At 36.2% G+C, this 20,265-nt stretch overlaps 3 protein-coding genes across 5 annotated transcripts; 1 reads left to right on the top strand and 2 right to left on the bottom strand.

Moving 5' to 3' along the window:
- LOC18602618 lies at positions 1,247-6,497 on the top strand. Of its 2 annotated transcripts, none has more exons than XM_007034119.2 (7): positions 1,247-1,902; positions 2,325-2,406; positions 2,553-3,433; positions 3,575-3,677; positions 3,816-4,564; positions 5,576-5,674; positions 6,035-6,497. In XM_007034119.2, exons 1-7 carry the CDS (start codon positions 1,291-1,293, stop codon positions 6,113-6,115), a joined length of 2,607 nt encoding a protein of 868 aa, XP_007034181.2. In that variant the 5' UTR covers positions 1,247-1,290; the 3' UTR covers positions 6,116-6,497. The 2 variants fall into 2 exon arrangements, with proteins under 2 accessions (XP_007034181.2, XP_017975272.1); XM_018119783.1 differs by having other exon boundaries at positions 2,325-2,427.
- On the bottom strand, positions 7,450-9,495 carry LOC18602617 (xyloglucan endotransglucosylase/hydrolase 2). Its single transcript, XM_007034118.2, has 3 exons — positions 9,114-9,495; positions 8,225-8,418; positions 7,450-8,101 (listed from the first exon to the last, which is right to left on the bottom strand). Exons 1-3 carry the CDS (start codon positions 9,393-9,395, stop codon positions 7,702-7,704), a joined length of 876 nt encoding a protein of 291 aa, XP_007034180.2. The 5' UTR covers positions 9,396-9,495; the 3' UTR covers positions 7,450-7,701.
- Positions 15,604-19,778, bottom strand: LOC18602616 (protein TIC 22-like, chloroplastic). 2 transcript variants are annotated; one of them, XM_018118658.1, is made up of 8 exons: positions 19,155-19,778; positions 18,901-18,966; positions 17,388-17,444; positions 16,658-16,717; positions 16,483-16,563; positions 16,280-16,315; positions 16,053-16,152; positions 15,604-15,965 (listed from the first exon to the last, which is right to left on the bottom strand). In XM_018118658.1, the coding sequence occupies exons 1-7, from the start codon at positions 19,644-19,646 to the stop codon at positions 16,069-16,071; spliced, it is 876 nt and encodes a 291-aa protein (XP_017974147.1). In that variant the 5' UTR covers positions 19,647-19,778; the 3' UTR covers positions 15,604-15,965; positions 16,053-16,068. The 2 variants fall into 2 exon arrangements, with proteins under 2 accessions (XP_017974147.1, XP_007034178.2); XM_007034116.2 differs by having other exon boundaries at positions 18,901-18,975; positions 19,155-19,738.

Raw genomic sequence — 20,265 nt, 5'->3', positions numbered from 1 at the left:
AACCACGCAGTTTCTCTCTCATTACACGCTTCATCTGTGTATTATTATAAAAAAGAAACCTTCTTCGTCTCTCTCTTCTTGTTCATCACACCATGGCGAACCCCTCATCTGCATGCCAATATGCAGGAACGTGGGGTTTTTCAGAATCAGAGATAGACGTGGCTCGCCAGCTCATTAAACTTTGCAGCGACAATGATAGCATTGACGACAGTCGTCTAACGGGGAAGCGAAGGAAGGTTCAGGATGAAGGATTTGGTAAAGCTTCTGCCATGATCGTTGAAGATATATTTGAAGATAATGAAGAGGAGCATTTGAATCGGAGAAAGAGAAAGTCTCGGTCTATTCATTATATCTACAGCTCTACTAAGCCTCTGGTTGTTTTTGATGCTAAGAAGATTTGCTGTAGTTGATTTTATATTTACCATACAATTTCTTGCCCAACTAACTTGAATTGGTATACAAGTGTTCATTGAAGTTATGCTTTCTTTCATCCTTATTTCATTATATAGTTATTACCTTCTTATTTTTCTTGACAAAGGTTTGGTTTTTTTCTTTTTTTTATGTTGAAATGAACATCAAGAAAATAAAAAAATTTTATGTGAAAATTATTTTTATTAATTGGATAATGCTGTTAAATCATATCTTATGTTGGTTGATTGACAATAAAAAAAATCTTGAATTTTTTGTGTTAAATGTGGGTCCTGATCTCGTTTGCTTGGAACAACATGACCAACAATGGGGCCTTGCCAACACAAAGCACAAAGGGCCAATGGGCATAGCCCATTCATGGCCATTGGGCTACCTTGGCACAACCCAACTCTTTTAAATCAATTTTTTTTCTTAATTTTCTCTAAAAAGTATATACACCATTTTTTCAAAATAATTCTCTAAAAAAAAGTTAGTTTATGAAAGTAATTGAATTAAGAGAAAAAAGATCCTCAGTAATACTTTTAAAGGAAAAATATAAAAGATAAAAAAAGAATATGGTTGTTACTCCTTAATGTATATGTAATATTTGTTAATTATATATTAATAGATAAACGAATGATAATGAAATAAACATTTGAAATGTAATTTATATTAAAATAATAATAAACGATTTAATGAAAATTTGGGCCTTCTCTTATTAAAAGAGACTGCTTGAGCCAGCCCATAAAAAGTACGGTCTGTTTCCCGCCAAACTCACACACACTTTCCCGCCTACATATGCTTAGCATCTCACTTTTCGCGCCAAGCCTCCCTTCCATCTCCTGTATTTCTCTCTCACAGTTCGTCACTTAGGGTTTACCAATGGCGGAGTCGAAGGAAATCTCTAAGAAGCGTAAACGATCATCCCTTCCGACAACACATTCCTTAATGGGAATCTTAACTCGCAGCAAATCCCAAATATATCTTCACCGTAACCGATCAGGCCAATCCCGACCGGACTCAACCCGCGGCAGAAACCACCAGGATCTGCAACCCGTCGCCAGAAAACGGAAAAATGGCTCTCCAGATGAAGATTCATCCGTGGGCTGTGATTTATCTTCCGTTTCCATCAAAGATCTCCGCTTAAGACGTGTCTTCTCTCCCTCTTCCACTGACGGGGTAATTCGTAACTGTTTGGATGATGCTGAGAATCTGCGAAAGAGTGAGGTTGCTGGGAATTGTTTGGGTGGAAGTAAAGAAGCGCGTGAAAATGGGGATTTTCAAAAGTTGGATTTGTCGAATGAGGATTTTGTGCAGTCAACCCCACCAGATGCTGAGATCTTTGGTGGTAATCAAGGGGTTGAAAGAAATGGAAGTTACTTTTCAGGTCAAGTCTTAGAGAAGGAGCCAAGTGAAAGCCTGCAGAAACATGATGGATGCACGAGAAAGTGCGTTCACGAGGAGAGAAATGGCATAAATGATTCAATCAAATCAGTAAGATTTTAATGTTGGAACTTTTTTCATTTAATGCCCGTCACCTAATGTAACTTTTGGTTGATACTTTTGCTATTGCTTTTTCATTTCTCCTTTTGGACTTGCCTTCTCAAATGTTATGTTTTTGATACAGACATTTTGAAAAAAAATAATTCCCTTTAGCTACATAAGTAAAAAATGTTTTCTTAGAGAGAAACAATGTATGATTTTAAATTTGTACAGAACAATTATGTTATAATTGATGTTACATTGTAGTCATTTGTTAATTTTCATTAATTTTTTTTGAAATTATGTTCAAGTTGCTGCACAATTTGGATAAAGTAGTTTTATGTTTCACCGTGATGTTTTGTTATTCTATGCAATGCCTATACATTTATTGGTGATTGTTTAGTAATGTCGGTTGCCTGTGTATGTTGGAGTAGGTTTTGAAACCATGTTCTCGTGTCAAGCTTTTCAAAACGCCAGGCTCATTCAGCTACAGAAGATTGCTTCCTTATTTGATGGATATGGGAAAAGATTATTCTCGTAATTCCTCTCTCATTTTCTCTATGCTTTTCTTCTCGTTTTAGACTTTGTTTGCACAACGTGACAAGATGGCAACTGTAATTAAAGCTATGATATTAAATGTTTTTGTATTATGATCTTGACAGGTTCCCCAACAACGGGGCGTTGTCAAAAAACTGAGAAGGGTTTGGAAGAGAAGCAATTCTTGGCTTCAAACTGTCAAGAAACATTGGCAGATAAATCTCAGACAAATGGCTGCACCATGGAGGATCATAACAGTGGTTCTAGTAAGGAGTTGAACACGAAATTAGTTGAGTCCCTCACCTCACTGGACAATGAGTGTTCCTCAACACCATTTGATAATGGGGAGATTCAGAAACTTGAGTTACAAGTTTCTTTTGAAGACCAGAATTTGAATTGCTCAAAACATGATTCAACTTCAACTATAGATGATTCTCCTTTGAACAAGGAAAAGTTAATTGGTGTGGTTTCTAGTGATAAAATGATGGTGGATGACGGTGAGGTTACAAAAACTAATGTTGAATCTCCTTGTGATGCTCAAAGTCTAGATGCTTTGGATCAGACATTGTCTACAGTTAGCAATAAGTGTGAATCTTATGATTATGATGAAGTTAGACAAAATTCTAATGATGACACAAAGCAGTTTGAGGTTGAAGGGATGTCAAAAGCTACCATTTGTCATTCTTTTGAAGCTCAGCACCTGAATTCTGTGAATCCTTTGTCTGAAGTGGGAGGAAACAGAAATTGCAGTTTACAGCAGAGAGTTGACAATGACGGTGAAGTCCTGGAACAAGTTGAAGACTTGAATGGAGAATGTATGTTGATGACACCACCAGATTCTGACATGTCTTTTAAACATGAAACTGATGATAGCAGATGGAACAGATTGGATTGTGTTTCACAAGGCATGAATCATGTTATTGAAAAGTCAGCAAATGAAACCTTACACAGAAATAGCAGTCAAGGTAGGGATAAAAGCCTAGACTCAAGTCCTAAGAACAAGATGGTAAGATGCTATCAACCTTTTAATATTTTCAGTTATGGTAGCTCTTAGTTTGCTGAATTGATAGGTGTATGTGCAAGTTACACTAAATTAATGATGAAAGACATTTCATGCTTATGTAGTTGGGCTTGTGATGTTGAACAGGTTCCAAACCCACGCTTGCATCTGAAGTTATCTAAAATTCCTGGCTCATTCAGTTATAGAAGATTGCTTCCATTTTTGATCGACATGAGAAATGATTTCTCATGTGAGTCCAGCTTTATTTCATAGGCTATCTCCTCCATTCCCCAATCCCACCTGCTTCTTGTTGTCAGAATAATTCTATTGTTTTTGAATTAATTTGGAGCCTTAATATTTGTAACCTTTTTCTTGGATGCTTTACCAGGTGCTTCTGGAAATGATCAGTCACTGAAAGTTGAGAAGAGTTCCAAAGAAAAGGCACATTCACCATTATTTACTTCTGGCAAAGAGATATGCATGGAAACTTTCAATGGCAAAAGTTGTTCTGAAGAGCATTATGCTGGTGATGATAGTATGCTGCTAGTGGCTGCAGCAACTACTCCGAGATGTTCATCTAACCAGAAACTGACACAATCACCTCCTAAACAAGTAGCTGATTCCTCAATGATAACGGATACACAACAGGAACATGGATTACTTGTTAATCATGCTGCATTGGATACAAATCAGAAGTTAGAAACTAGCCCTCAAAATGTGGTTGAGCCACTGAGCTGTCTCAACAATTTTGGATTATTTCCAAGAGACGAAGGTGCTAAATCAGTGTCTCATCAGTTACCTCTTGAAACTGAAGAGGACTGTGTAAAGTCTACTGTGAAATGTGCAACCAATAAAATGCAAAGTGAAGCTATTGTTGAAGCCTCTATTCCTCCTGTAATTCCTGCTGCTGGTTTCAGAAAGGGAATCCTTAAAAGAAATCCACATGGATGCAGAGGTCTTTGTACCTGTCTGAACTGTTCTTCTTTTCGGCTACATGCAGAGAGGTCATATGAATTTTCAAGAAATCAGATGCAAGATGCTGAAGAAGTGGCCTTAGATTTGATTAAAGAATTATCGAACCTACGGAATATGTTGGAAAAATCTGCTAAAGATCAGACAAGTATTTGCATCAATCAGGTGATATTAAATGAATTTTTATCCTTCATACTTTGCTTTGCTTTCAAATATAGTGAGCTGACATAAGAATTTGATCTCCGTTTATGAAATGCTTTATGGTTGGGAGTTTATAGGTTTGCTTGACCCTACTGCATGCTATCTCAATAAAGGCTACTCATTTTATAGGTTCAGTCAACATTTTGTATGCATGGTGAAAGGGAGAACAGAGAAAATGCAAATCTATAGGAATCAAACAAGTTCCGATTTCAACACCTTTTTTTTTTCTGTTTGTCTCGCATGACTTGGCTAGAATTGTATAGAATCTGGTGGAACTTTTCGTAACTTGGTTCTTCCTTTGACAACTTATTATTAGCTTAGAACTTTCGGATACTTTATTTTATTAACAGGCTTTAAGTCATACTTTGTATGACAAAGAAAGTTTTGTTTATTAATGATTTAGAACCAGTTAAATAAAATCATAGCATCAATGAGTGATCATTCTAGCCTGATAATACTGAATGCTTCCTGTATTTGTAGTTCCACTAGATTAAAAGTACTTTTAACTCAGAAGCCTATTTTTTATGCTGCATGTCAAGGCTTAGTGCTAGACTCGACATGCTTGAAGCTTATGGGGAAGGGTCCTTGCACTCATTCAGAATGGTCATTCTGTAGCAGAATTTTTAGAAGAAAATCAGCAAAGAGTTTCTGATGATAATCATGAATGTCACATACTTATATTTGACTTGATTTATGATGCCTGGTTTCTACAAAACAATCAAAATCGTGTGTCCACCTTAAAAAACCAAAATGGCCTATGATTTGAGATATTCAGTTATGTTGCACTTGCTATTGCATTAATAATATGATTGACTTTATGATATTAGCTTAGACAGTGCTGGTCCAAATGTTGAATCCTGCTTTCAAACATGATGTTTAACGTTCTTACGATTCTGTTTCCATTTCACTACTATCTATGTACTCTATTGACATTACTATAGGAATTAGGCTAAATCTGTAATATGCTCAATTTAGGTTAAAGAAGCTTGCAAGGAAGCCTCTGAAGCTGAAGAACTTGCCAGAACTCGTCTCTGCGAAATGAACAATGATCTAAACATTCACTGCAGAATCCCAGTAAGTATGGTTTGCACTTTGCACTCTGTTACAAGGGCATATCTGAACCATCTGCCATTCCCGCCCCCACCAAAAAAAAAAAAAACCTCCTGCCAAAATGCCTACAGATTCTCATTTATACTGAACCGGTCTCAGAGAAATGAACTATGATCTAAACATTCACTGCAAAATCCCAGTAAGTGTAGTTTGCACTTTGCACTCCACACAAGAGCATCTCTGAACTATTGACCAAACCCCCCACCACCACCTAAAAAAAAACGAATGAAAACTCATGCGGAAATGCCTACAGATTCTCATTTATACTTTTAAGCATTTTGATTCATGCTTGTCCAGCAATCTTAGTTCATCTTGTTCATGTAGTGTGGGCACCGGCCAAGCGTGAGATTTGCCAATTTTGTTGAAGAACAAGTCATTCCAATAGCCGGCTCATCAAAGAAATAGTTGCGAAGTAAAAGAGGAAAATACTGCAACAGCAGCTGCAGTGCTTTTGTTGTCATTGTTGCTTTGTAGTTAGCTTTGATGACATCCCGTTCCATACTAAGTAGCTGCTGATATCAATATTGGAATCATTGTACACAAACAGCATTAGAACTTGTCCACATTTTGTCCACGTAAGAGAAAATCAAGCATCCTATTTTAATGAGATTGAGAAGCAGGCGAAGAACAATGTTTCAATATCTGTATTTGGGGAAATATAGCTATCACAAAAACTTCTACATTCGCAGGTATTATTGTTAAGGGTTTGCTTCTTTTTCTTTTCTTAAAGCTTGTATAGTTATGTAGCACCGGGTTAGCTTGAGTAAAAGAATGTTCCTTTGTGGCACATCCAATTGTCTAATGGTCATACTGATTAAACTGCAAAATGTAAATGCTGGAAGTTCTGTATAATCATGTTTCTCATATGGGATTACAAGTAGCAAACTAAAAATCAACAATCGTAGACAATTGATTTGATTTGTAGCAAACCAGAAACACAATTTACTGACAGGAATCGATAGCCAATTGAAAACATGTTTCATGAAGAAAGTGGTAAGAGAGCTCAGGGGGGGTGAATGACAGGTCCTTCCCTTGTCCTTTTTAAATTTTCATGGAGTGGTAGGGTTGGCGGCCGAGGTGTGGGAAACGAGGAGAAGATCATGAAGGGGCGAATAATGGGCTTATTTTTGGAGGAATCGAAATGGTCAGTATAGAAATTCGTTGGGAATGATAATAAAAGTAGTGTAGCAAGATATACATACGTGGATCAAGTTCAATTGCCAAGATGATGAGTCGTACTCATACCACACCAGATCTTCACGTGCCCTGATGGTTTTTCCAAGATGAAGTTTGGAGTTTTGCTGCAGCTAACACAGTTTGGCAATGTAAAGTCGCTGAATGCTGATGCGTCCTCTCAGGAAAGCCTTATCCTTATTTCTCTTCTGTAGGCCTAATAAAGTTTATAGTCCGTAATAATGTATTCTTTGGCAGCAGTTCTTCAGTTCCATAAGGTTGCCCATAACTGTACGGCCGACCTGGCTAGGACACTCGGCGTGGCCTCTGAGCTCTGTTTTGTTTCTTCCAATGAGCCAAAACTCGTTTAATTTAATCGTCCAGCACTGGTCACGGGAGATTAACTTGTCCTAGGGGAATTACTTTTGAACCATAGTCAAATATGCTTTAGGTTGAAAAGCTGTTAAATCTTTTCAATTTCGTGAATCTACAAATACTTCTTTGGATACTCCTGCTTTTAATAACGTCCATGGAAAACAAAGCAAGGTAATCTTTGCAGAGCCACGTTAATTTACAAAACTCAACTGGTAATTTTATTAACTGAAACAGAATTTACAACCATCTTCAACCTCACAAGATGATCAAAACCAACAAAACAAGAAACAGAAACAACGAATATAACTTATTTAACCCCTAAGCACCAAGTTGAGTGAAGCTTGAATACATAAGAGGAAGTACTAAAAGAATATGCAACCATTAACTATATTACAAAACCCCCCTCAGACTTGACCACCACAACTTCTCTTTCCAACTCTGTTTCAGAACCTTGGGCGTTTACACTCGGGAGGAACACCTTGAGGGAAACGCTTTAAATCGGTGCAATAGTTGTATATCATGAAATATTTTTGAACCCATCTCAGTCTTCTTCTGCCAGGGGCATCGAGCTCATTGGTCTCCCATACACCATCCGAGACTGAGCTTGTAGAGGCACAGGATGAAGCACCTCCAGACCAAGTACAAGCTTTGGCATTGAAGTTCCTGTAATATGCTGTGAAGGGTGCCTTTGTCCAATCTGTTTTCACCAATCCACCCCTTGTGGCCCAGTCATCAGCATTCCAAAGGCTAGAGTAAATCCTCATGGGTTGGCTCTTGGGGAAGGGCACGCCAACTGATTCAGCATTCTTGAATACTCTAATGGGAATGTTATCCACCAAGAAACTGACAACAGAACCCATAAAATATCTATGTTAGAAGGGGGCCAACGGAAGAAATGTACTAATATTGACAAAATATTGTACAAAGACAACAGACGAGTTAAAAGACATTGTGCCTTGCTCTTACATAATGTGCTGGGGCTTCCAGATGATGGAATAGGTGTGGAAGTTTCTTGTGGGGTCAAACCAGAGAAAAAATTGTTGCTCTCTGTTCCCCTTGCCTTGAGTGTAGACATTGGTGTGCAAAATGTAGGGGTCACCACTAAGATTCCCCAAGAACTCGAAGTCGATCTCATCATGAGTTGGCCCTTGAGAAGACAGCTGCAAAAACAGAGCACAAAAATAGTTAATTACTTGTACGCGCAAGAGCAAAGATTTTGAGGTCGTCATGAAGAATCACTTTTTACATGCATGTGACACAAGTTTTAGCACAAACTACTATTGATTTTCACAATTAAGGAAATTAAATATTGAAAGTCTTCTACAAAGCAAAAAATGGCTTTATATTTTGAAACTTTCAACAGGCAGGACTTGTGTTTCTTTACCCCACATGGTAATCGGCATTTTAGGAGAAATGAAAAGCTGACGGTCGACCATGAAAGTGATACAAGAGAAGGGAATTAAAGCACCGGAAAAAATAAAACATGGAAAACATTAAAAGTTGAGCAGGGTATCCACCCTAAAGTCTATTGCCCCATTAGAAAAGGTCCAAAGATAGGGATGGTTCAAAGCAACATAGTATGACCATGCCACATTTTTGTGACTTTTTTAATGTGGCAGACAATAATAAGTTCAATCTTGTGAAGGAACAGTTTTTATTTTTTTCACTCTTTCCCGTATAAAAATTCCACGCTCTGGAAAGTTGATTAGTACCCTTCAACTTTCATTTCCTTCTCACCGCTAAAGATGTTTCAAGTAGGCCACCACTAGCATTCTTCTAGGCCTAGCCTATCAAAGCTAAAGGCATTTTATTACGAAGTTAAAGAAATAAGAAAAAGTAGTGTTTCTTAACATACATAATACGCAGTTACTGTGCCAGCAGAGTTGCCAGCGACAAGCTTGAGCTGCATATCAATTCTCCCAAACAGATACTCTTTCTTGGACTGAAAACCTGACCCTGAAACCCTGTCCAAAGACAAGGACAGAAGCTTCCCACCATTGAAAATCTTAGCCCTGTGGTCACCCCAAGTTAAGTCGAAATCCTGGTAGAAGTCACCGGCATAGGCTACAACTACCAAAGAGTTTACTACCAAACCAACCAGCACAAGCATGGAAACCCCATTGCAAGAAGAACCCATTTCTTCTTACCTACAGACGCTAAAGACAAAGGGAGAAAGAGAGAAAACGAGAAGTGTTGTTCGTAAGTACTTTGAGTGGGATTAGAGTTTTCCAAAGAGGGCTTTATATATAGCCAAGAAATGCTATTCACAAAGAGATTGGGAAAGAAAGAGGGGAGGGTATGCGGGTGGGGTAACGCGTGAGGCAATAACTGAAGGAGAGCCAAATGGAAAGCTGGTGCCAGCTTAGCATACCATCAAAGCTGGAAGCTTTTGTTTTAGCCTTTGAGGGAGTGATTTTGAACTTTTCTTGGTTTCTAGCAGAAGAAAATAAAAATAAAAACAAAATGGTTTTGGTTTGGTTTTTTGTGAGAGAAACTATGTACAATGATTCTGTCCCCATGGGAATATGGTAGAGGTCCTTCACTATGATTGCTTAAAAACAGGTGGTGGATGACAACTTGATCTGGTATGGGCGAATAAAGGCACAAGTGTTTTAGAAAAGGGACCACCAAATTAGATGTGATTTTAGCCATTCAACCTTTGCCATGTGTCTAAAAAAGGGATACCTCAGTCATAATCTAACTTGGCAATCCTTCTTCAATACATTTGCTTGATTCAGACAACTTGTTATAATTGGTTTTAATGGGTTTCTTTCAAAATGGGGAATAACCTTTGAATAATGAGAGTCACGAGAACGCCAAGGTTTTGTAGTTCATAGGTAATTTACCACACTGTCTTTGACCGTTGCCTATGGTTTTTGTCTTCTAATGTGTAGCATTTCAAACTCTTAAATAAGTTGTGTCATTTCTCTTTCTTTTACCCTCAAAAGCAATTACATTACCAATACCAGCTGAGAGTTAGGAGAAAAAATAATCTTTCATCATTAAGACAATTATTGACTTAAAAAGAGTATGAAGAAATTTGTCAAGTGTTGTAATTAAGTTTCAACAGGGTATAGATTATAATTTTATTGTTCTTACTTGATATGATTGAACGTGATTTTTAGTGGATACATGATTTGATTAATTGGTAGAAAATAACTAATCAAACAATAAGGACAAAATTGGGTTTTGAAATTAACACAAGAGCAAAATAAAATATCTAAGGGCTAGGCAATATTTCTTGAATTCAGTTTTCCTATAACCATGGAGGATATTTTATCTATCTCTAGGCAAGGAACATCTTCAATTTCGGTGCATGGCAGGCTTTGCATGACTTCCACTTGCATATGCACAAAAAGTATAGAGAATTCTAATTAATTTTGGCTACCTGTTTTTCAAATTCTAGTGATTTCTTTTTCACATAGAAAGGGAGATGATCATGCGAAGGGATGTCTTGAATTAAATTTGGAAGTTATGTACATGAAACTAGTAAATGGATCATTACAAGAATTCAAAAGTAGAACACTATGTTGTATGTGGACAAAATTAAATGGCCACCTCTATAAAGCTAATGGGTGTTTTTTTTTTTCTTTTTTATTATTCAAGAAATGATATGTACGAATAGAATTTGTAATTAAAATTAAATAATTGTAAAAATATATGATATATTTATTACCCGGTATTGAACAAATCAATTGAATATATAAATCAATAAATGAACATAAAATTATCTGATCGGATTGAATTCGTATATCTGTACATAAAAAAACTTAAAAATTAATTATGTATCATGAAAACGAGATAGTATATTATTTATTTATTTATCTTAAACAATCAAAAATAATGGGCCAACCTAGGGTACACAAAATAAGATATAGGGCTTTCACATTACTAAACTTAGAAACTTTAACCGCATGATAATGGAATCAATATAGCTGAGGTGTGTGGGTTCGATTTCTCCACAGTTGTAACATAATCTTTGTGAGGTAATGCAGCTATCTGGGAAAGGCTGATTGTCATAAAAAGAGAGAGTAAAGAAACAGTTATTGGTGACCCATTTTCAAAAGTGAGAAAAATTGTTACTATCATTGGAAAGCTGTAGGAGGAAACCCACCTTTCTATCATTACATTGCTTTCATAGCTAAGCAGCGGTGGTCGGCTGCTCATCAGCTCCTATTATTTCTAAACCAAAGCAAAATTCAGCATTTGTAAGTGGAACTACAAATTAACCTTTAAATTTTGAATTCCTCCCCACCGTGAGAACTTATTATTTCTCTAACATATCTTTCTTTTACCATAAAAATTATTCTTTTTGATCTTTCAAATATTAAAACATTTGATAATTAGACTGTCTGATTACTTATAAAAGATAAAAGTCGATAAATGTTCAATTTTAATCGTAATCAGATAATTAGAGCTGCAACCAGAGTATTAAAATGTGATACAAAATATGATTACGTGATGACATGATAGTAAAATTTTCCTTCAAACAAGGAAAACATATGTAGCAATGATGCAGCATAAATGACGAGACCAAAAATTATATAAAGGAAGATGCTGATGAGAGCGGACATGGTGTAGTGCTGGAAGGCAATTAGTGTTGCATAATTACACTCACATTAGCTCCGAAAGATGTATTATTATACCCTTCTAAATCTAATTATTCTTGTGCACAAATAATTAATGACTCTAAAGTAAACTTGTTAGAACGTAAAAAAAGGTGCCTTTTAATTTCTTAAACTCCATTATATTAGTCTCTCTCTCTCTCTCTCTCTCACTTTGTTTCTCCCCCCTTAGATGCCCCGTGCACTAGAATATAAAACAATATATATATAAGAAATGAGGGGTAGTGGAATATTTAACAAGAGCAACCACCACCACCAACAATCTATGCATGCATTTAGAGTAAAAGCTGGAGATCGATTCCCTTTCTCAACGCCATTGTTTTGCACCAAATTATTGGTAAATAAAATAAAAGCATGAGCTAGCTTTTGAGGCATTGATAAAGATGTAGTGTGGTATGCAATTCTTCAAAGTTTAACTATTTTATAATATGGTTAAATCTTAAAGAAGCTACTATCAATCATTATGTGGGCAGGTCATCTCTCATTCTTTAAATAAATTTAGTGTGCCAATTAAAAAAAGAAAAATGTGAAAAATTTGTAGTTCTAGCTAGATTTCACGAGTATTAAATTTTGTGGATAAGGTTAATTAAGAAAGTTAATCTCTCCTTGTGTGTAATACTAATAAATAATTAATAATCAATGGATCAAATGAACTAGTAAATATTCATGATGACAGAATATAGGTAGTTGGGTAATCGCAGTCCATGTACCTTCATGCACGAAGAATGAAGGAAATGTAGAGTGATGCTTCTCTACTTGTATGCACGCAGTTACAGATGAACAAAAAGTTAACTACATTAATTGATTTTTATTTTTTATAGATATATACATGTGAAGCTGGAATATCTAATTCCTTTCAATCAAGGATGAGTTTACACTTATTCTCCGTCAGGATGGTAATTAAATTGAAAAGGGATCAAAACGACTTACTGAATTGAAGACTAGGTAGATCGGTGTATGTTCCAATCTGAATTTCTTTCTTAGTTTATGTAAGAAACTCTATCTAAGTCTTGACTAGTGTGTGAATATACAAATATCCTTTGGAGAATTGGTCGCTTGTATGAATCAATAATTCATAAAGGTATACAGAGCTGGCTCTTGTCTGCTAGTAAAGAGATAAATGCATTAGATTTGATCACTGAATACGCCCACCTTACTGGCATGAATGGTATTGATTGAATTGAAGGTGTACCCCAATTTCAATTTAAGTCAACCAAAACCAAAAGTTTGAACACCTCATCCTTCGGCTCCTACACTTGTCTCTTTATTTCTACGTACCCTCTTTCAACTGGAGGTTTTGGGACCATCCTTTTTCTCATATATATGTATAAATAGGGATTTTAAAAAAATATTATTATTTTTTTTCCAAATTACATGCATGTACACCACTATTTAATATATTTGAAAATTTGCACAAAATCATAACTAATGATTGCATTGGAACTAAAAAACATTTTCAAATTAAAAATATCTCCAAATCCTTTTCTTTTCTTTTTTTTTTTTTTTGAATAAGAATTTGAACTATATAATGAAAAGTAATATATATTTTCATATCTCAAAAATGATACAAAACTTTTAAGAAAAAATATTAATATTTTAACAGTTGAAAGTAGAATCATTCAGATCATACTCAGACAACGGATCGCACCGGGTTCCAAAGGGAAGATGGTGGTATATTTAGTGGTTGGAGGGAAATGCATGGGAGAAGTGTGTTGATGCATGCATATGAAGTGAGTACATGGAGTTCATCACCAACCCAACAAGCAAGCGCGGCGGTGAGACTGTGTGGGGGGCCATTTTATGATTGCTTTCTCATAAAGATTCCAATTGTAAATGAACTGTCACATTAGACACGCGTGATTCCTGTGCTTTTGAATATGAAATGGCAACAATAGCTACGATAGAAACATCATCATCATCATCATTATTATGCCCTTGTTTTTAGGGGAATGACACATACCATATTCTTGGAATTGGAGTTTCTTCATCAACACACGCCACTCTTTGTAGCTAGGGTATCCATATCTCGATCCAATGTTACCACCTACTGTTGGTTTGCCGAGTTATTATTGTCAAAAAACATGGGACCTTCAGTCTCCACAATGTAAAAGTTCCTATTTATTCAATGGCTTTTAAAGAGGGGAAATAACGTGTTGCTTGCTGTTGGCTTATTCGTGGAACCTAGGTCTTAATAAGGCTCCCCACTTTTACGTCCAGACCTGAATCATTAGGTCAAAAAGCCAGTTCAATATAGACTTCGAGGTTTGAGAGGTGTGCACATGATTTTCACAGAGTAAATTTACATGAACTGATTGTGTGTTCCTATCAATACAGTAACAAGTTTGATAAAGATAACAACCCTTTGGGCGAATGGCTTTATTTAGGTTTGTAATTAAAGGCAAAAGCTTTTAGTTTTCCTTTTCTCTCTCTTTCATTTGTATGTCGCAGTCCCAATTTCAGACTTCTTCAAGCAAGTAGTTTGAAACCATCCATGTCTATTGTAGCCAAAGCATTCTCACAACTCTGGCCCCGATACATGGTCCCCTACAATCAAATTGGCTGAGATTATCTATTTATAGTTTATGAAAGGAACTTTCCACTAATGTCATATTCAAAAAAAGCACTGCACTTCAGAGTTGATTAAAGCCTTGCTACTACTCATTTGATAGCAATGGCTGCTAAATGCTGATAAAATAAAACTGATATCAGTGTCAAATGTCCATGATTTTACTATCTTAAATGGTATAATAAATTTGTACTGCCTAACCTTCTGCTTCAAGATCATCAGTAAACGACATTGTTTAAGCCCAAAATGAAGAGTCTAGTCACACAAACCAGTACAATAAAAAAGTTAATTAAAGCAGATGACTGGCAGAGGAGAGGTCCCTCCAAAGACATAAAGTGGTCACACTTTAGTCCAATAGCAGCCGAATTACAAAATGTCTCAAAAGTGACAGCAGCCTTCCCCTACAATTTTGTAGTACTAGTTAAAACTTTGTTTCCTTCACAAATGACCATAAATAAAGCTGTCCAGCTCCAATGATGGGATAGCTGTTTGGAGGAATATATACACATATGCATCTTCCTTTGAACGAGTTGGGTGGTTGGGGATAGATATCTAAAAGAAAAAGGTGGCTTACCTTACCAGCTTGCTGCAATGAGCATAAAAAGATAATCTTAACATTGAATTATTGAGCTTGCAGCAAAGCGTCGGTAAATGTCTTGTAGGGTTCATGCATGGTTTTTTTCCCCCCAAAGAATATGCTTATGCAACCAACCTAACACTTTGGGTATCGGCCGTCGCCACTATCTGCCATTTTAAATAGCTTCAAAGATTTATAAATCGATCAATTTGGGTTGAATTCATTCATTTTATACTTAATTTGATTGAATAAATGAATAAAAGGTTAGGGACCTGATTGATTGAAGAAATAAAAGTAAAATGGCTGATTCAAACTTCAAAGGCTAAATTGAAGATAAAATGAACTTTGTCCTTCTATTTCATTTTGTGTCATAGATACTTCTGCCATGGACAGGAGTCCACTAGAAAGCTGGCAATCCATCATTGGATGTACCTAGGCCAATTCCCCGTTTTCCTCCAAGAAGCTCATAATTTGAACATCCATGTGACAGAAATCTTGTTATGTGAGCCCATTCCACTAATTGTCCCCACTCCAAAAACAGATTTAGCATAAACCAAGTAGAACTGGGGCATGAAAATTCAAAGAGGAAGTGTACACAAATTGTGTAAACTTTGAGGTAGATGTTTTCAATTTGCTGTTTTCTAGCTTTTTATCGTTTCCTAATTGGATGTTTTACTCAAAACACAATATACCCTACAATCTAAGGCCACATTGGCAATTAGGCGTCTCTACGCGTGTTCACTTTTTCTTTCCTAAGCATCTTGAACTTTCAGCAGATTCAAACCTACAATCTACAAGACTGAGCCGTAGCACAAATTTTAAATTTTACTTCTCTGAAACAAGATCAGAAATGAATTAATCAGGGAAAAAGCACTGAACATCCAGGTTTGTCCTCACAGCTGAAGAAGGCCAGCATAGTCACTACTCCTGACAGACCATCTGCATAGTCGTCGTATAAATGAAAATCAAATCTCCAAAGAAACAAGGTGCAAGCATAGAAAGTTAGTCTGGCCTAATATGTCTCACCCACTCATGCAGTTGCCTATTGTTGTTGAGTGGGATCAGTTGGGACTTCAAAACCGGGAGGAATGAAAACAACATCATCCCACATTGACGTTGAACCATCCTGCAAATTTTCATTGTTTTTTCAGCCTTACAGTTAAAAACAATCAACCTTTCTTCTCCCTAAAGCTCCATTTTTCTACTCTATCAAACAAAATGTCAAAGAGAAATTATTAAAAGAAGCCACTTACTTTCATCCCCTTTATTATTTCCTCAAAAACAGCAACCTGTGAATTTTGTAGTACACAGTGTAAAGAAAGTTAAATCTTCAAGAGAATTAGATCAAGTGTACCTAAGTGTACATATACATACATGTGAGTAATGAGATCATTTTTATTAAACAAATGGACAACATACAGTCCTAAGCATTGTTTTCGAGAAAACGGCAGTATACCTGAATGTCCCCCGGTCTAAAAGCAGGCTTCAATTGATTCTGTGGGCAGGAAGCTCTCAGAAGGGATTGCTCTAAATCCTCCTAAAACAACTTCAAAGTGTAAGAAGATCAGAAATAACAGCATGAAGACTAAGCATAAATACTGTAGGTATAGGAAGGCTGTCTATTTACCCACCTTTCTAAAGAAAACTGGTCGATAGCTCTTATTCTGACTTCTTAATATCAAGCACCTAGACTGACAGCCAAATATTTCAACAATTCCAAATGTTAGCCTAGAAATTCATACAAGTATCAAGTCAAGGTGATGCTCAGGTGCAAATGTAACAAATCAAACTGCAGGAGGACAGCCATTCTCTCCTATGTTATGATGTTTACAGCAGATGCAGCTAAATCGTAACACATCTCCAGGCTCTATGGCCCAGTAAAGCAAAGGATCAAATTCCAAAACAATTGACCCAGACAGAAAATGGATACAATTGTTAAGGCCACCTCAGATTAATTTTAAAGCACATGAAATTCCACAACATATGGCAACAAAAATGTTATTTTAATTAATTATGCAGAAACCCAGAGCTTTCAATCGATGATTTAACAAGATTATGATGGAAGAGTAGGAAGGACCAGAAAAGTGTTGAGCAACAGATATTGCAGGCACAAATGCATAAAGAATTTATAAATGCATGTTCTCTAGGCAATGCTAATGCTAATGCTCTATCTCACTAAACACAACAACCACATGAATTCACGTGCACCAAGATTAATTCAGTTCCGTTTTTAACTAGAGAATGATCGTAACTACTATAAGCTACCACATAATTTCGTATATTATTTGATGTTTTCTGTTTCCAAATAACTAAAGCACACAAGCAAATACACATGCTGCATATGATTAAACACAGCCAGACCTCGAAAACTGGGATGCCAGGGAAGCCATCATCAGAGAAACCAGCCCTTTCCCTTTCCTATTAAAGGAAAAAATAATAAAAATCATTTTCTTGTATCAGTAAGCAAATTGGTAAAACATAAACACTATCAATCTCAACAAGCGCATGCAGAGAACATGGATTATTTTGAGACTGAAACGTACCATAATATCTTGCCATGTCAGATAAAGGAGTGTTAAGTTAGCAGAAAATGCTATTTGGTTAGCAAGCTTTTTACCCTTCTAGAGTTTGGCCAAAATGAGCCAGCCATTGTTCCTGTCGACACAGATTATGACTATACAGAATTCTATATGTGCAATCTAATGAAATCAGGAAATCTTTGAAAGCACACAGTTAAACTAGCCGAGGCCAAACTTGACCGCAAACATCCTTCTTGTTGTATCTCCGGTCCCAAGACCATGGAACGTCTTCAGAGGAGTATGGCTGCTTGTGCACAGACACGCACACATCAAAAAGAAGAAAACTAAATTGAATGAAGAACTATAACATTATTTAGCCTTTGTTGCTGAGAGAAGAAGAGAGTGACATCATAAATGTTATGACCATAGCTGGTACTGCAGCAACTGTGCAAAATCTCCCAAAAAAACACATTATTGTGAGGTCTTTCAACATACTTCTGAACCAAAAGTCGAGTTCTCCGATATGCTAAGTTCTTTACTTCATATTTATAGGTTCATAGAGATCCTCCAAATCTCTAGGAACTTAAAATGTTCTCTAAAATTATATACGTAAAGGATTTTATTTTTAAGTAATGCACCAGCTCTTTTAGAGCACAATTGTTAATCAAAAACAGAAACTACTGACACTTTGGCTACTTATAAGGGCTTCATTCAGTTTGCACTAGAAACCCACCAATTAGAGTTAAGAAAAATTGCAGATATAAATTAAGTGAAGCCCAATGAAGAAGTAATTGTCATTGAGCTCTGCTATTTTAACAGAGATATCCCAGCCAACAATTACAAAGGTTCTACAGGAGAACAAGGATCTTGAAAGTGATAATTTTACATGCAGACACTGAAGAAGATTAAGCTCCAAAAGATAATTCTCTTCCCAGAAAAATGCGAGCATGTAAATTTGTTTTACACTAAAAAATATTCATAAGATAGTCTCTTTTGCATATACCAGTCAAACCTCTGGTCAGGTGGTAAAAGGCTTAAGATTATTGGTAGCTCAAGTCCTCATTTCGGGCATTTGCCTTAGTGTGGGTTATAGGATTAAAACATATCACGTGTTACGTGAAACAAAGAAGACAGAATATAGCATTCATCTATTTACAGATCAAAATAATGCCGAGCTTTAACACAACACGCATATTCAGTTGAATTGATCTAATGGCCACCATGCAGTGCAGACAGTCCCATTAATCTTGAAACTTAGAAAAACCCAAAAAAGAAAGCATAAAACTCACTTTATCCACATACTACAAGAAGAAAAATAGTTGAGAAATTTGCTCATTCTATAAGCAACCACTCACTCTAAGTGCATTTTTTATCTGAGCCGACTCTGGTATCAACCTTAATGCCACGCCGTCAACCTTCATCTGGAAAACCTGCAAAACCCGGATTCATGTTTGACTCCTCCAAGGATTATTAAAAGCAACAATGAAACAGAGCATTAGCTTCTTAATGGACTCCGTACACCTTTCTAAATTTTCTATACAAATTCAATCAATTAAAAGCATTTAAAAAAGAAAAAATAGACAAAAAAGAAAGAAAGAAAGAAAATGACCTTGTTGAGAGCAACTGCAACCACTTTAGAACCTCTTCTCATGCGAGGATCCATACTCTTCATCTGTTCCAAAAGAGCCTCAGCATCCTCCTTCTTGAAACAAAACAACCCGAGTGACGTTTTAGTCGAAACACCCGAAACCAACACGAATTTCTCCTCCGAATTATTCAAAGCATAAACCGGAACCCCAGCCATACTCTCTTCTATTGCCTCAGCCGACATGGCAACCCCTGATTTTTCACTCAAAACAATCTTAGTCTTACTAGAATCAGCAATTCGAGTAAAAACTGGGCCTTTTGGAGAAAGGGAAGGTGGATTAAAGTGAGAAAAAGTGCAGTCAAAAGCGCCCTTCAAGTGATGATGAGTTTGTTGGACGAGAGAAGAGCAGTGGGTTTGGAGGTCAGAGAACGCTTGCTGGAGGTTTAGGAGAGGAGGGGGTTGTTTGAATGGTGAGAAAATTTTTGGGGTTTTGGAGTCAGTAGCGGAGTTCATTTTCTCGGGAAAATTTTGTGGAAGGAGAGGAGTAACCAGTATAGAGTGAGGTTTTGGGCTTTGATTGAACAAGATACGACACACACGTAGAGAGGGAAACAGAAAGTGCGTTTTCTGGTAGGGGAGGGTTTTTGTTGGGTGGTTCCGATAGCACTGGAACTAGATTTTTCCGCCAAATGGAAAATGTATAGCATGTTTGGTTGGGGGAATGACTTTATTCCCAAGGAATTTTTGTTCTTTTATTTGGTTGAAAAATGATCCAAGAAATAGCTATTCAATAGGAATGATTATTCTTCAAAATCTTTCAAAACCAAGGAATAGCTAATACCACCCTCCCCCATAGTATTAACTATTCCATGGTTGAGGAATAAATTTAAAAATTTATAAAGACAAAAATACCCTTTATAAGTTTGAAAATTTACAACTTTATTAATATAAAATATTATTTTCTCTCTCTCCTCTTTCTCTCACTTGATTCCACTTTTAATAAATATTAATATTAATTATAAATAAAATATTAATATTTAAGTTATCAATTATTAATAAAATAAATATAAATTATTCCTATTTTAAAAACAAAATAAATTAAAAATAAATAAATATAATATCATTTAAATTA

Source organism: Theobroma cacao, chromosome 4 (genome assembly GCF_000208745.1).
Source record: "Theobroma cacao cultivar B97-61/B2 chromosome 4, Criollo_cocoa_genome_V2, whole genome shotgun sequence".
NCBI classification, from domain to species: domain Eukaryota; kingdom Viridiplantae; phylum Streptophyta; class Magnoliopsida; order Malvales; family Malvaceae; genus Theobroma; species Theobroma cacao.
This window is presented reverse-complemented; position numbering and strand designations above follow the sequence as displayed.